Genomic DNA, 17,228 nt, shown 5'->3' on the forward strand with positions numbered 1-17,228 from the left:
TCCAAGTGGGAGGCTCTAGCTATAAGTTTGGACATGACTATGTGCTCCACGAATTATGCAACTGGATTTTTAGCTTTTTCGCTGGTTAGAGCTTCAAGGCCGACGTAGCATGTTCCAACTTTAAGCCCGTGAACGTTCCCTCAAGGCTGTGTTTTATCCCCGACCCTATTTATTCTCCATATATTAAGGATAAAATATCAACTTAGCAACATTGATTATCGGGATATTATACAGTGTCCGGGCTGGTATTTTCGGGCAGTTGTCGATCAGTACTCTTACAAACTTGTGACTGGAGACGAAACACTACTACGTCGAGTTTCGGACTGGGGTAGACTAAATCTAGTCTAATTTAGACCTTTTGTCGTTTCTCCTCCCTTCAAAGACACTCTCGTTAAAGCCAAATGACATTTGCATTGGACTTTGGTGGTCATTTGGATGGTCAGGCTAAATTAGCCTCTAAAAACCTTGATATGCTTAGCAAGGCGAAAACAAGAGCAATTTCTGCTCTACGTTAAGTATTATTCTCACCTCTGGACAGGAGCTCCCCAGTACCAGCTCCTTCCGCTTGACCACATTCAACGAAAAACCACTCCAATTGTCGACGACCATTGAGTTTCCCACCGGTTTGCTAGGGATCAACTCTACGCAACTATCAACGTCGATGTCAATCCAGGACTGAGCGTTTCTTAAGGCAGTTTTTGCCACATACCACTACTACTCTGTGGAACCAGCTATCCACGGAAATATTTCCGAAACAATTTGACTTCAAGAAAGGAGGGTTCTCAAATGTCCGACACCGTATTGTGAGCTTTCCAGCATTTTGTCCATGGGCGGCGGATAAGCACTTAACATCAGGTGAACCTCCTGCCCCTTGTCCTCCTGTCCGTTTGCTTCCTGTTATATAAAAATAAATGATTTGATTTCGGATTTCACTTATTGAATAATATTGAAGCTATCCTACTTAACTGAAGGTAAAAGTTAGGTTAATTAGTGGTCTTACCTCCATTTACTTCACACAATAGCTCGATCGTGTCTCCTTCATTATATGGTTCCAACAAACGAATTGAGTCCTGCGTCCTTGCATCAATTATAGTCGGTTGATTCGGTGGAGCTAAGAAATGAAAATTGAATTTAAAAAAAGACATTTTGTTTTAAATAACGAAACGACTGTATTAATTAAATTAATTTAGATTTTTTATTTATACATTATCTTTCAATTTTGTTTTATATATTTAATATTTTATTTTTTATATATACGTTCGAAAATTGACCTAAAATACCATTCTTATTTAAAACAACGCTTTTGAACAAACGGTGCCGAGCAATGATAGTGATGATTTATATTTTTTCACAATTCTTGTATTTTACTAAAATAATCAATAATAATTTTTGCGGGCTATTCTAGTGGGTAGGTGTTGTCGCTATCGCCGATACCATTTTAATAAATCAATTAAGCTTCGTTCTTTATGGATGTACGATAAGTTTCAATAAAAGAAAATTGGAATTCCAACACATAATATAGACATTAAATAGTATTACGATGTCTGATAATAGGCGAGAAGCTGTAAATATTTAAGTTGAAATGTATTTATTAATATAATACAAGAAGTATTATCTTCTAAGATAATGTATTGGTAAAACAAATGGGTGTGGGATTTCTGTGTCTCTCCTAAACTACCTATAATATACTATCTAATAAAATTTTGTATGTGGTAAAGTATTTCATTAGCATTGATTTAAGAAACAAGATTACGTTTTACATAAATAACACTTTTTAAATAGACGGTGTGTGTGGTTTTCGTATTTACAAGAACATAAAATGCCTATAGCCAAATGGCTTTAGGCATTTTATTAAATTTAACTACACACCTTAAAGTTATTTACTTAATTTATTTTAGATTTTTATTTCTTACAATAACGTTAAAACATTGATTATTACAGAAATACTTACTTATGACTGTCAAATTAAAGCTATAATTTCGTGTTGGTGAAGTTAGGAAGTCTACACGACACCGGTAAATTCCATTATCTGCTGGAGTCACATGTTCCAATAAAAGAATAGCAGGGGTGGTCGTGGCGTGGAAGTAGGCTCGAGTACCAATTGCACTGAATGACGATATCGGCTGACTCATTGGGCGCCCGCGCACATCATAACTGTTGACAATTAGATCATAACGATTGACATCTTGATTTTTTACGGTATCTACGTTGGGGAAAAGGTCTTTTCGCATTATAGTATGTATAAACTTGTAATAAGATCTCTTTGGCTATACTATTTGTATCTGGCTGGAATTGGTATCCTTAAAAGTTTAAATTTTAAAGAAGATAATTCCAAATTCAATCATTCATTCTAGATTTATCAATCAGATTTTTTTTTGTTGATTATCTATAATATAAAAATGAATCGCAAAATGTGTTGGTAAGCGCATAACTCTATAACGCCTGGACCAATTGTACCAATTCTTTTAAATGTTCATTGAAGGCTAAGGATGGTCTTTACGGCGAGAAAAACTCGAATAATTTCCGGGAAAACCCTCAAACAGCCCTTTTCTTTTCCCATACAAACGTTCATAAAAAAATTACAAGCACTCACTGTTGTCTAAGCAATGTCGCGTTCCGAAACACAAGTTATAATATCGCGAACCCGACCAAATTGAATAGTCAAAAAATGTGAGAGCATTCATCATTAGATTTTTAATTTGGTTGGCTTCGCGATATTATTTCTTTTGTTTTAGTTTCGGAACGCGACATAAAATGCATCAGTTTTCACGTCATTACATCTGTCAAACAAACCGCGTTAAAAAAAGCGTTTACCTAATAATTATTGAATGTGACACAATTTATAAGACTCCTATAAGTCGAAGTAACTTAGGTTGAAGAACCCGAAATGCTACAAACCAAACTAAATAATAATATCCACTTTATAAATAATAAAAATAAAAAAATAAAAAATAAATATTTGTCACCTTCAGGTTCCCTCTGTCCCTTTAGATTATTTTCCAATCAGGTTTGAACCTTAAATTCGCCTCTTGTTACCAACTTGTTAAGTTTGAAGCCCTCTGGCAGACATCCCACTCGGGGTTTTTTAGTGGGTCCCTAGAGGATAGCCAAAGTTCACCCGAGCTGACCCCTTTTCCTGAGATTTTTTTGCGCTAACTATAATATAGGTAGGAACAATAAACTGCCACATTCCAATTCTATTTGACAGAACAAAGTCCGTCGTGTCAGCTACTATAACATAAAAAACTAAGACTTTGTATTTAGACGTTGTGATGCAAAAAGTGTGTACGTGACTTGCGACGAGTTATTATACCATTTGTCACTCTTTGTAAACGTCATTCAAAAAAGAAATTGTACAATTAATTCGTCCTCCTGGTCACATAGACTTGTGGCGTTACAGATAAAGCGAGTTCTGGAATCGAAGCTTTGTTGAACAAACCGGAGTTCTAACCTAAGTTAGGAAATTTTGGATGTTGCTATTTATTATAAAAAGAAGGGAGGAAAGGAGGGAACAGAAATATAAATAAATAAATAATAATTTTACGTAGGTTGTTAGAAACATAATTTTAAAGTATGGACAAAAATGAAATGGATTACCTTGTAGAATCGATATACCAAAAGCTGTGCGAAAAGTTGGAAGACCAGACAAGAATAATAACAGAAAGTGTAACAAATTCTAAAGTAGTATAAATGTTAAGTTGGCAGAATTAACTGAAGAAAATAAGAAACTTAATACGGAGATCGCCATTCTAAAAGAGAAAGTAAAATTCCTTGAAGATGGGAAAAGAAAAAATAATTTATTATTTTTTGGCATAAATGAAAATCAACAAGTAAAAGCTAACCTGCTGACACACATGATAAAGTTGATAAAAAATTCAACTGGATTATCTTTGGAACCTAAAGATCTAAGTTCAGCATATAGACTAAGCAAAAAGAGTGACAAACCTCGCCCAGTGCTTGTTAAATTTAATAACTTTTGGAGAAAATACGAGATACTGAAAAATGGAAAAAAATTCCCATCTAACATGTATGTAAACGAAGATTTCTCTAAAGAAGTATTAGAAAAAGAAAACTATTACAAGCTGAACGTGCTAAAGGGAGAAAATGTAATATTATAAACGATTAACCCGTTATATACTCTCGTATATAATAGCGTGAGAAATCTGAAAAACGAAAGAGAAACTTCTCATAATCACCGAAAGAATCACAACGTCAATCAACAACTAAAAAAATAAACTTACTCGATTACTATGAAGCGCATGGTTCCATTACAACGCCGAAACAACACAAAAACTAGTATGCGCCACTAACCGCACGAACCCACATAATTCACTCAAATGCAACAACAAAAGAAAAATACAAGGTCACCGTAGCTCAGTAGCGCAGTAGCTCAGCGACTATTACCCTCCAAATTCAGGATTCTTAACAAACGCAATCAATTTTAACAGATCTTACCCACCACATCACATCTCTCCCGCGAAAGAAAATTCCCATGTATTTATTTGTACAATTAACGCGAGTTCACTATCATCAAACGAGAAAAAAATCGGTTGTCTGTAAAGTCGGTTTACTGACGATAATTGAACGTGATAAGAAAATACTGATGGAATGATTGCATTTTTCAAAAGAAAATTTAAATTTTATTTGTTTGATAGATATTTTGTATGGATATCACAATTGAACAGCTGGCTCCATAGAATTATAAGACGTCTGAAACTCAAACACGCTCACGTCAAAAACTGGGAAGAAAGAGTGTTATGTGTTATGGTGTTATGAATGGGTGCTAATTGCTTTGGTAAACAGGATCAAAGAGATCTGCTCCTGCCATTTTGCCGTGAAAACGACTTAAAGAGAATAAATACCAAAATTGACAAAGAAGCTAAAAAAAGTCTATGGGGCTGGCCTTCACTCAAAAAGCGACGAAGTCAAATTGACTATATATTGTTACGAAGACGGGTCGACTGCAATGTTTCTAGATTTTTCCACTAGTTAGAGAACTTTTCAGCAGGCTGTAATATGATTCTGACCGTTTCAGGAGAGGGTCAATTACATATTAGAAAATTGTAATTTCCATAATGTTATCCTAGTTTTCAGGATGCCTTTTTTCAGTCGGTTTCAGAACATGTGTAGTAGAGTGGTGCAGTTTTCAGGAGACCCATTTTCAGGCGTTTTCAGGCCTAGGTATACCCCTTTGATGAAGGAATATTCTAGAGCAAACTTTCTAGGTGTGAGACAAGGACGAAATGATACGAGAGAGAGAGAGAGAGAAGATCAGAACTTTCTCGAAACTAGACTGAGACAAAGAGTGCGGACGTTCTAGAATTGTGCAATCGCTACTCAGTAGCAAGCCCGCCTAGAGAGTTCTCGAATATTCTGCAATTAATTTGTGCGCATAAATTCCTCATTGATTTACCAAGAAATAAACCCTTGAAGAAATCTACGGCATTTCCTATCCGATCCCCTAGCTCGTAACAATATTAACAAATGAGTTGCGTTAACAAAAAGTGGTGCACAATATATCATTTGCCAGCGACCAGAGTCTTGTAAGATGCACATATAAAATAAAAGACCTAAAAAAGAGTTGAGTAAAATATAAAAATAGGCTTACCTTAAATCTCCAGAAGATGAAGAGCCATATTTAAAAACTTTAGAAACCAATATAAAAGATATTGATGAAGGCAACGTGAACAAATATTATGACAAAAACGACACTAACGAAAAGCTTAAGAGCCGTTACACTAAAAACTAAAAATATAAATAATCTAAAAGGTTATATTATCTCAAATTACATAAAGGATATAATTCCCAGAAGAAACGAATTGACCCGTAAGTCACAATTAAGCAGCTAAGAAAAGAAGGAACGATCATTTCTGTATAAAAATATACATAAAATGATAAAATAGGACAACAAAAAACATAGAGTACTTGTAGTACTAGATAATTTTTTAACAGAAACAAGGGGTCTAAAAAAAGGTTTGAGAACACTTAACAGACCAAACAATGTATACCTCGAATAAAAACCAGTTCATCATCGACAACATACTCTAGATCCAAAATAATTGAGGTAGCTAATAAATTCTACAAAGAGTTGTATGTTTCTAAGCATAAATAATACAGAAAATTTCGAAATCCATCGCAACAGCATATCGACTGAAAGATTTTTAACTTATGAAGTTATCAAAGCTATCGAAAAATGAAAGGAAAACAAAGCTGTGGACCGATGGCATAACAAATCAAGCTATAAAAGTTGGAAGATTTTTGTTCTCACAAAAGCATGTGGTGGATGTAATTTTCCTTATGAAATAATAGAACTGATACAAAATATATACCATCAAAACGTAAGCCGCGTAAATTTAGACAGAATAGGCCCAGAAATAAAAATATGCAGAGGCGTAAGACAAGGCGATCCTTTGTCACCTAGAATATTTATAACGGTTCTACAGAGTATACAGTTCATTATGAAAAACCTTCAATGGGAGAAAAATGGGATAGAAATAAACGGTCAGTATCTAAGCAACTTGAGGCTCAAACAGTGCTTCGCAGCTACGCGAATTGATTTGCGCAAGTAAATGCATTAGTCTAGAAATAAACACCTCCAAAACTAAAGTTATGACTAACAGCAAAGAACGACCAGTTTTTGACAATGCCTCTTGAATATACGCAGAACTACATATACCTAGGTAAGCAAATATCGTTTAGCCAAAATCGACATGTGGATGAAACAAACAGACTACTAAACTTAGCATGGGACAAATTTTGGGCATTAAAAGAAGTTCTGAAATCCGACCTTAGCTTAACTATAAAAAGAACAGTCATGGACACATGCATACTGCCATGTCTCATATGGATGCAAAACGAGGATCTTTAATAAATAAGATTGAAGTATGCCAAAGGTCTATGGAGCGCTCGATTCTTCAAATGGAAACTAAAAGACAAGGTAAAAACAATGTGATACGAAGCCGTACAAAAATAAAAACGTAAATAATATATACAAAAAAGTTCAAATGGAAATGGGCCGGTCACATTGGCCGCATTTGTGATGACAGATGGGTCAAAAAGAACCTTAAACGGGAACGGCCCAGTGGGAAGAAAAAACAGAGGATGCCCTCCAAAAACTTCGGAAGACGAAATAAAAACGTTAGCGGAAAAAATTGTCGCAAGGAATAGGGACAAGTGGAAGAATTTGTGTAGTATTCCGTCGTAGGTCGAGTACTAGTAAAAACATATCTGACATGCACTTAGTGTAACTATAGTGTAATTTTATTTATTTATTTTAATTCCAAATTCAAATTAGGAAAATGTGTGATATTTATTTATTTTTGTACCCTCAGGTAAGTGAATCTTGCGATGAAATTGCGATGTTTATGGATCTAGTGCAGTGTCTGTGAGGGTAGCACAAATTTGGTTTAAGCGTTTTTAATCCGGAAATTTTGAAGTCAAAGATGCACGTCGCTCTGGTCGCCCTATAACGGATACAATGCATGCCATTTTTAAAAAAAGGGGAGCAAGATCGGCATATCAATAGATACGACGTAGCTGAAGAACTGGGAATAGACCACAAAACAGTTTTGGCGCATTTGAAAAAAACTGGGTACACAAAAAAGCTCGATATTTGGGTACCTCACGAGCTCACTGTAAGAAATCTAATGAACCGGGTAAGAACCATTTTTGAAGAAGCTGATAACTGGTGATGAAATCGGGATCACGTACGATAAGAACGTGCTAAAAAGGTCAAGGGCCCGTCAAGCTTCGCAGACTGTGGCGAAACCCGGGTTAACTCGCAACAAGGTGATGGTGTGTGTGTGTGGTGGGATTGGAAGGGCATTTTCATTATGAGCTGTTACCACCAGGTATGACCTTCGATTATGAGTATGAACAACTGATGAGATTAAAGCAAGAAGTTGAGAGAAAGCGGCCGGAATTAATCAACAGAAGGGGTGTGGTTTTTCATCATGATAATGCATCCGCCGTATAGTCCTGATCTTGCACCTTCAGATTTCTACCTGTTGCGGTATCTTCAGAATTCTTTAGGCAGTGTCAGGTTAACATCACGACAGGACTACCAAAACCAATTGTCGCGGTATTTTGATCACAAGATGGCAAAACGTTATCGAACAAAATGGTACCCACATACTTTAGGTAAATATAAATAAACTATATTAAAAAATGTTGTGAATTTTCTTATAAAATGCGAAGATACTTTTTCCCCAACCTATTATTTAAAATTAACCAGCTACTTAAAAAGAAAATAAAAAAGATTTAAATATGTTTACCATGGCTGTAAAACTTGAAAGGTATGCTGTCTTTTGCTTTCTTAACTCATCACATTTACTCATCAGGGATCACTTAGATAAGATAAATAGTTAATTTACCGTTAATTTATAGAACTAATTTAAGTTCAACAGAATATCTAAAATATAAGCTTAAGGTATAGAATTTAATCGCTATATTTACGTGTAAATAGGTTGCCCATTAGCCTTTTTGAACCACAGCACCATCTCCACCTTGTCTTGAGCACTGGGCTGAGTTTCACATGGAAGAAATACCGTATTACCTGCCATCGCCGTTACGTGAGCTGGCCGTACTGAAACACAAATAACAATTAAAAATTGACAAAAAAAAATTTTGACAATATAAAAGCAAATATATAATATTTATTAAAAATCATGACATTTTTATGATATCAAACTCAAACATTCGTCCTAACCACTTTAGAAAAACCTCAAACTGTTCAACTTGTTAAAGAATTCACGAACTACCTAGGTAACACTGAAAATGTTTAGAAAATGAAAAACGGCTTAATGTAGAAATTTTACCAATACTTTTATTGTTTTTCGAAGTAATCTTCGTGCCTCTCTACACGTCGTCGCATTCGATGGAACCACTGAGAAAAGCAGTGGGCCCATTCTTCCTTCAAGAAAAGAATGTACCAATTCTTAAAAGGCTGGTAACGTACTCGGGAGCCATCTGGCATTGAGAGTGTCCATGGGCGGCGGTATCACTTAACATCCGGTGAGCCTCCTCCATTTGCCCCCTGTTCTATTAAAAAGGGGTCTTTTCTATCGCATTTTCGTACGCTTTCACCGCATCTTCAGGGTTCGTAAAGCGAATATTCTTGGGTATAAATGAAACTCGCAGGGTGCCAGGGGACTGTATGGTGGATGACTCATTATCTCGACACCGGCCAAAATCAATATTCACCAGTCCGTTTTGCGCGAGTGCGCTGAAGCATTGTCGTGGTGAAGAAGGATCCTGCTTAAAGGGCGCTGCTGTCGAATTTTTTCCAAGACAACAGGCAAACAGCGATTGGTAACTGTCCTTCCATCTTCTAGTACAACTGTCGTTTCCGACTAAAGAATTAATCATCTTTTTTTCTTGACTTCTTCCTTTCCTTATCTTCGTTGGCCGATCCTCGAAAGGAAACATCCACTGAGCTGATTGTCTTTTGGTTTCGGGTTCGTAGCAATATAGCTTATCACCTGTCAAATACAACATTTGAGTCACTGACGTTGAACTTATCTAACATTTGGAGACCCCAGTACATGCGAAGGTGTTTCTGGTCGTCGGTAAAAGTATATGGAATCCATCTGGTACAAAGCTTCCTGACGGCTAAATGTTCGTGTAATACTTGAACTTGACTCATACCAATGCCTAGGCTTGCCCGTATCTGCTGATAGGTCACTCTCTTATCTTCTTGCGTCGCACAGCACTCATTTTATCTTCAGTAGTCGCTGTTAAAGGACGTCCCTCACGCGGATCTTCATTGACCTTACTACGTCCACGCTTAAACTTGTTAAACCAATTGTAAATAGTGGCACGAGATTAGTGGCTCTAGTGGATAAGAATAGTGGCTTTAACAAAGTAAGTTGTAGTTTAAGTAAGTAAGTAAGTAAAGTTGGAGTAAGCCCACAACAAAAGTCATAATAAATCATTGACCGAAAATTTTCTCGCGTTAGGTTCATTTTCACGTGTAACAAGAGTTTTAGATTTGCCGCCAATTCACAATAACAATTGATCAATGAATGCAATATACTACTGTTACGAGCTGTACTTTATCACTTGTATTCACTTTATTCGCACTTTATCGCTTCGGTGTTTCACTCTTGTTATCGCATTCAAAACTAAAGGTGACTAGTCGCGTTTCGGCTTGCTTATATATCCCTGAAAATAATTCTAAACAATATTCGAGAACTTTCTAGGCGGGCTTGCTACTGAGTAGCGGTTGCACAATTCTAGAACTCTTTGTCTCTTTCGCACGTTGCTCCGTCCTTGTCGTACGGCGTTCCAGAGTGCTCAGTCTAGTTTCGAGAAAGTTTTGATCTTCTCTCTCTCTCTCTCTCGTATCATTTCGTCCTTGTCTCACACCTAGAAAGTTTGGTCTAGAATATTCCTTCATCAAAGGGTATACCTAGGCCTGAAAACGCCTGAAAACGGGTCCTCTGAAAACTGCACCACTCTACTACACATGTTCTGAAACCGACTGAAAAAAAGGTTTCAGCTTCCTGAAAACTAGGGTAACATTATGGAAATTACAATTTTCTAATATGTGATTAACCCTCTCCTGAAACGGTCAGAAATCATATTACAGCCTGCTGAAAAGTTTTCTAATTTGTATAAGTCACTTTGTCTGATTTCGAATCATTTGTTAACGCTGAGATATCCCTCCCCCTTCTGTGCATAGTACCCCTCACAACATTATTTAAAGATCAACGAATATTTTGCGAATCATTTAGGGTTACCGCAGTGAGACTATGGAATTCAGTTCCTGGCCCGCGAAATCTCTACTTTGAAATCTCTGCTGCACAAGCATTACCTAAAAGTTATCAAATGGTACCTACTTACTTTAGTTAAATGTGATTAAACTATATTAAAAATATTGTGAATTTTCTTTAAACAAAACTTTTCCCCCAACCAATTATGTAGATTTACGATAATAGAAGAACCAAGACAATGTTATTTTGAGATTTTTTAAAGAAAATATGATTTCATTTCGTAAAAGTTTGTTAACAGTATAAATCCAAGTATTTCTACTAATTCGTACAAGTTGTGATACTTTTAACTAAATTACGACATACACTAAAATAACAATAATCAAATATATAAAAAAAAAAGAATTTAGAAGATAGATAGAAGAAAGTGTGTGCTGTGGTTGTAACTGGCCCTAGGAGCATTATGCTGAGGAGCAGAGTTGTTCCACAGCGCTGGTCATTCTGCAAGAGATCACAGCAGCTAGTTTGCTAATTTTTCATTCTATCAAACAATCTAATCTGCATTGATAAGCGACTAGCTCGAATTTTGTCTTACCAATTTTAGGCAGAGAAAAAGACGGCATAATATCAAAAGACTGGATAAATTTATTATTTGATATTATGTAGCCTGTAACTAGTTAACTCTAAAATGATAACTAGTTGACACTTGAGAATTTCTTAAAAAATCTTTCTGTTAGGCGTAAAATTCATTCGATATGTCAACGCCAAGTATTCCGATGCTGGCTGTGGCTTCAAGAAGAGTGTTTTCGAAAAGAGAAGTAGCGACAAAGGCTGTTTTTTTCGCGGAAAACGCGCAAACTTGTGTCTTTTTGGGGTTAAATTGGACTAGGTTGAGTCTAGTCCCCCAGTTCTGTCATCATAGCAACATATCATTGATATGCAGCCTTGTGGGACCCTAGCATTCACGGGTTTAAGGTCGGAACATGCTCCGTTGACGACGACCTTGATGCTCCGATCGGCCAGAAAGCTGGAGATCCATTTGCATAATTTCTCGGGAAGCCCGTAGGCTGGAAGCTTCGAGAGCAGTGCTTTGTGCCACACCCAATCGAAGGCTTTCGCTATGACCAAACTAACCGCCAGCGCCTCCGCCTTGGACCCAATTTCCTCTGCCCATCTATGTGTAAGGTATACTAGAAGGTCGCCAGCCGAACGACCACGACGAAAGCCGTACTGATAATCGCTAATCTATTAAAAATGGATTCCATTATTTTGGAGAACAAGGTTATAGCTATTGGGCGATAGTTGGACGGATCAGAGCGATCGCCTTTTTTAGGGATCGGATGTATCGAAGCGATCTTCCAGCACTTTGGCACAGTGCCGAGCGAGTACAGATATCGGAAAAGGCGCGTCAGGACCGGAGCCAACTCAGGAGCACAAGTACGCAGCACAATTGGAGGCATACCATCCGGCCCGCTCGACTTATGATTGTCCAAGGAAGATAGTGCTTTGCGAACACGTTGCCGGAATGTGATTTCCGGTATTGAATAATTACACCGCGAAATCGTCGGTGATCTCCCTTGGTCATCCAAAATCGAGTTGGACGCGACAGCCCAAGAGGTCGGCCTTTTCCTTCGCAGTGTGGGCGAGCGAGTCATCCTACCTGTGCAGCGGTGGAATGGATGGCTGACAAAAATTCCCTTGTACAGCTTCGACGAGAGACCAGAAGGCTCGAGTCCCCGAAGGGAGTTGGGCCAATCTCTCGCCAAATCTGGCGATGTGCTCTGACTTTTCCTTATTGATTTCCCGTTTGAAGGACCTGGAGGCTGAGTTATATGCTTTTTTTATGTTCGCTGCTATTGGCATCACGAGATATCACCGCTTCCACACATACATTAAAGCATTCTCGCTTTCGACGCGATGCCGCCTTGCAAGAACGCTTAAACCAGGGCTGTGACTTGCCACCGATCGGCACCGCAGATAATGGAATAAAGAGTTCCATGCCCTGCAGAACCACTTCAGCGACAGAGGCAGCGACGGAATCTGGAGCTTCCGACGAAAAGAACATAGGCCCCCAAGGGTAGGACGCAAAGAAAGACCGCATCCCATCCCAATCTGGTGACCGATAGTGCCAAATACGACGACAACCCGAAAAAGGGGGCCGAGGAGGGCGCGTAGTAGGCACAGTACTCCGGACCACACAATGATCCGATGAACCCAATGGCGGGTCAACAGACACTTGTTGGGTCTCCGGATGTGAGGTCAGCAGAAGGTCTAACAAAGAGGGTTTATGACCATCCACATCTGGTATTCGCGTAATCGCAGGGACCATTTGTGACAGGTCGTAAGCTAAAGCAAAGTCGTGAAAGGAACTTCCCGCGTGATCGGTGGTTTCCGAGACGAGCCAATCGGGATGGTGAGCGTTAAAATCGCCAAGTATCACGATTTCAGCGGTAGGAACCCCTTCGAGCAGGGAATCTGTAGCAATCTGAATGTGCTCAATGAGTCGAACAGTTTCAGTATTTCCGCTATGGAACCTATGGCATGCGTAGAATCGCGGATGGTCATCGCAGTCTACGCGCAGCCAGAGGCTAGATAGGTCCCTTCCTTCCAGCGTCCCGAGGCGACGAGAACAGATATCCTCTCTGACGTACACGCAAACTCCCGCCCGCGGCGGAAATGAATGTTCCAATTTGTACCCCGGGTAAGAGAGGTAGGAAGTATCAGCTGGGGAGGATATCTGAGTCTCAGTAAGGAAGAATAAGGCTGGCTTCGTGGTGAAAGTGAACCGCGTTAAGATTAGAATTGAGCCCCCTAACATTGGTAAAGTCCACTGAGAGCGGGGAAGGGGATGCCTTCGGTAAATTCTACTATTTGCCCCGAAATCGAATCCTAAAGTATTTTGCGCAGTTTTTGCCCCCCCCCCCCCCAGAATACGAAAGGCAGCCTGTGCATCCACCACCGAATACTGATTGTTCCGATGATGGACGCCTCAGAGGGGGATTCTCCACAGCAGAAACGTGTGGTACCCCCCTGGGGTAATCCCTGTTTAAACTGCATCTTCATATTTTGCGGGGGGGGGGATTGATGGGCTCCGGGAATCTCACTCACCGCACGAAACGCGAGTACAACAAGATGAACCTATTGTATCGCTTCACGCACGAACCCTTTGAAGCCCGAAAGCATGGCATGACACTCCCACTAGGAAGGGTTTTTACTGACTGCACTGGTGAAATAACCTCTGACACAAAAAATGATAAATGATTTTAAGAATTTAACGATGTAAAGTGAGCCTAACACTTATCATTTCCATATAAATTTGATGAAAGCACGTAATATCATATGTTTTATTTTATTGATAAAAGCTTGCCAACGCTCGGCACACATTACATATTATGTAAAATAAACACAAAATACAATTTTTAATGTGACAAGCACTTAAACGCAAACATGGTATACACGTTGAGGTCATACACATATTAAACAAAACAAACATTAAACATAAATCATTAAATTACAAAAAAACTAAACAATAATCGATTTTAATGTGAGGGGAGCAGTGTGTGGATATCCAGACCTAGCTCGTTTATCAGAATGCTTAATAAATATCGGTGAGCTTTGACCAAAACGCGTTCTACGGAAAGGAGGGACAAATGGTATAATGGGATGCCTGGGGTATCGAGAGGGTACACGAAATTCGAATTTAGATAGAAGGTTCGGGCAATCAATCTGATTATTAAATATCTTAAATGCAAATGATATATCAACTAATTTTCTGCGACTCTCCAATGACAAAATTTTAAAGTGCGCTAGCCTGGTTTTGTAACTTTTTTTTCGAGATGCCACTGGAGAAAAGCAGATGCCACAGTAACCTCTTTTGTAATCTCTCGAGTCGTAACATATGGGTCGCATAATGCGGTCTCCATACAACTGTACCATATTCTAGAATGCTCCGCACGAGACTATTGTATAATACAATTTTTGTTTTGATGCTTCGGAATCCTTTTGTATTTCTCAGGATAAAACCAAGCATTCTAGAAGCTTTGCTTTATTATAATGTCCTGGTGTTCTGAGAACGTTAGTTTGTTGTCAAAAAGTACCCCTAAGTCACCAATTATTCTTTCCTCTCGAACTATATGATAGTTGTGAATTATATAGGTAATTATATTATTATATCCCTTTTTCTAGAAAAATTAACGAAATGGCATTTTTGGACATTCAGCTCCATACCATTGGAGATACACCATGAAGTTATATCATTCAGATCCGATTGGAGCAGCAAGCAATCCTTGAAGTTACTGATAACACGACAAAATTTGAGATCGTCTGCATACATATACTCATTAGAATGCTTAAAACAAGTTATTATGTCATTTACAAATATATCAAACATATATCATATAATATATCAAATTTGCATTCAATAATAAGAATCGAGAGAGTCGATTATTGTTAGATGTTTATTATATTAATGAAATTACGTATAAATATGCTATTGAAATTTTATTTTTGTCAAGGACTAAATATGTTTTTTGCGGCGCCTCACACCCTTATACTATTGAAAAGATTTATGAAATATGTTTTTACATATTATAAACTATTACTATATACAACAACAGAAATCTTAAACATAAGCGCGTGTCTGTCGTAACTGTCCCTCAGATTCAAATCTAGAACATTTTGAACTCTTGATCATTTACTATTTAACAAATTGCAAGATGAAACTCCGATAAGCACTTTCGCACTTTCAGGTCGCAGCTATACACCAAGCCGCCTGTTGCATCTTGGCATTGTTTGTGTTGCCATAAACTCTTCTAATCCCTCCCTGTTTAAATTATTGTTTTAGCATTATCAGGTGCAATATTATTTTTTCAATATGCACAATGAACCAACCCCAAGTTTAAATAAATTGATGTAAAAACGTTTACTTTTCTCTAGTACATGTTATGGCGAATAGACAATAGTATATATTAAGCGCACGTTTATAATAAAACTGTGTTTAATATTTACAAAAACTCCAATACTCTTAGAAAATCAAGTAAATAAGAACAGAAATACGAAATGAATATTGTTATTTTTTTTAGTAAAATACAGAACTTACGTGATATATTTAGTCCATTTGTGTATTTTGTATCATTCATAAGACCCAGAATCATGGTTGTCATAGCAACCAGCACAACAAAGACACGCATATGCATGGTTCCTGACACCCCTCGGTATTTTCTCGTAATTACCCCTTTCAGAACGTCCAACTTTACTATATACTTAAAACGTATCTAATTTAACTTTAATAAGTATTTAAATATAATTGAGTGTTTAAGTCATGTTCACAGGCATGTTTTAAATTAATTGTTTAACTATAAATGTTCATATATAAAGAAATAGAGAGGCGCGTAACGTGCATCCTTCAGGAGAGTAGGCGGCAGACTGATTTAAAACTCGAAAATGTCACCGGGAATAAATGTTCAAAGGAAAATGGAAAGTTTAAATTAGGTATTACTATAGTTGAACGTAAAAACGTTTATAATACAGAAGGCTCTGACTAGGGCAGCAACTAATGCTGATTTGAGAGGGGCTTCAAGCCGTCCCGACAATTAAACAAAACAAACGCTGGAAAATATCAAAAATAATTGGTATTTCGTAAATAACAAGTACTATTTGAAATATTATCGAGTTCGATTAAGTTAATTAGTAATAAAAATAGCAAAATATATGATAATTATAGATAGTTTAGAAGTAAATGATTATGTAATTTATTACAAAAGTTTGGGTACTCGTTTCGTATAATAGCCTATGTATTTAAATTAAATAAATTCAAAAACAATTATAGCACCCCACTTAATACAAAATGCTACGAACGCCGAGTTTCGCAGATGAAATTATTAAATCCTAGTTAATAGAGACTTTAATCCCCTCGACTTTGTAACCCACTTAGAAAAAAAATAGACGACTGTTTACAGATACTCGAAGACTGGTTTGTGCGAATGATGTGAAGTTTATAAAAAAAATATTTACTGTTATAATCATAGAGTGTAGCAAAAAATCCCGCGATTTAAGTTTCTACCGTGTCACTCATGTTTATGGTCATCTATTTTAATATCAACGTAAGCAGTAAAAAATGTGTGTGACAAATTCGTTTGGCATTCGCGGTATTTAAAAGAACTTGTTTTTATCAGAGTTAATTTTCAAAAATATATATAATTAATTTCTGTCATTAAGTACTAACATAGATTATGAAAAAATATATTGGAAAGATTTGGTATTACAGTGTAGCACAGATATCAAAAATTATGTATCTTCATATTTAAAATAAAGAAAATATTTGTCACGAAACGTAAATTAACCCTAGCATCTAACAGCAAACCCATATCAATGAAATAATTGAATCGCAATAAAATCCGTTGATTTATGAAATACTGTTCTCTCCGGTCAAAATCATTTAACGTTGAATGATTTGATCCGACTGCAAAACCCGATTGTAATATATTTAATTTTTGTGGACTGGGCTTTCTGTCTATGTGT

General features: G+C 37.2%; 1 protein-coding gene across 1 annotated transcript in view; it reads right to left on the reverse strand.

The window, feature by feature from the left end:
* LOC123716491 (synaptogenesis protein syg-2-like) overlaps positions 1–8,967 on the reverse strand; it is a 31,044-nt gene extending 22,077 nt beyond the window's left edge. Inside the window, exons 1-4 of the mRNA XM_045672253.1 lie at positions 8,931–8,967; positions 8,455–8,584; positions 1,952–2,154; positions 1,001–1,111 (exon numbers count right to left, since the gene is read on the reverse strand). Of these exons, the coding sequence (XP_045528209.1) occupies positions 1,001–1,111; positions 1,952–2,154; positions 8,455–8,584; positions 8,931–8,967 (481 nt within the window). The remainder of the gene's footprint in view (positions 1–1,000; positions 1,112–1,951; positions 2,155–8,454; positions 8,585–8,930) is intronic.
* Positions 8,968–17,228: the final 8,261 nt, after the last annotated feature.

This window comes from Pieris brassicae, chromosome 11, assembly GCF_905147105.1.
Source record: "Pieris brassicae chromosome 11, ilPieBrab1.1, whole genome shotgun sequence".
In the NCBI taxonomy this organism is placed as follows: Eukaryota; Metazoa; Arthropoda; class Insecta; order Lepidoptera; family Pieridae; genus Pieris; species Pieris brassicae.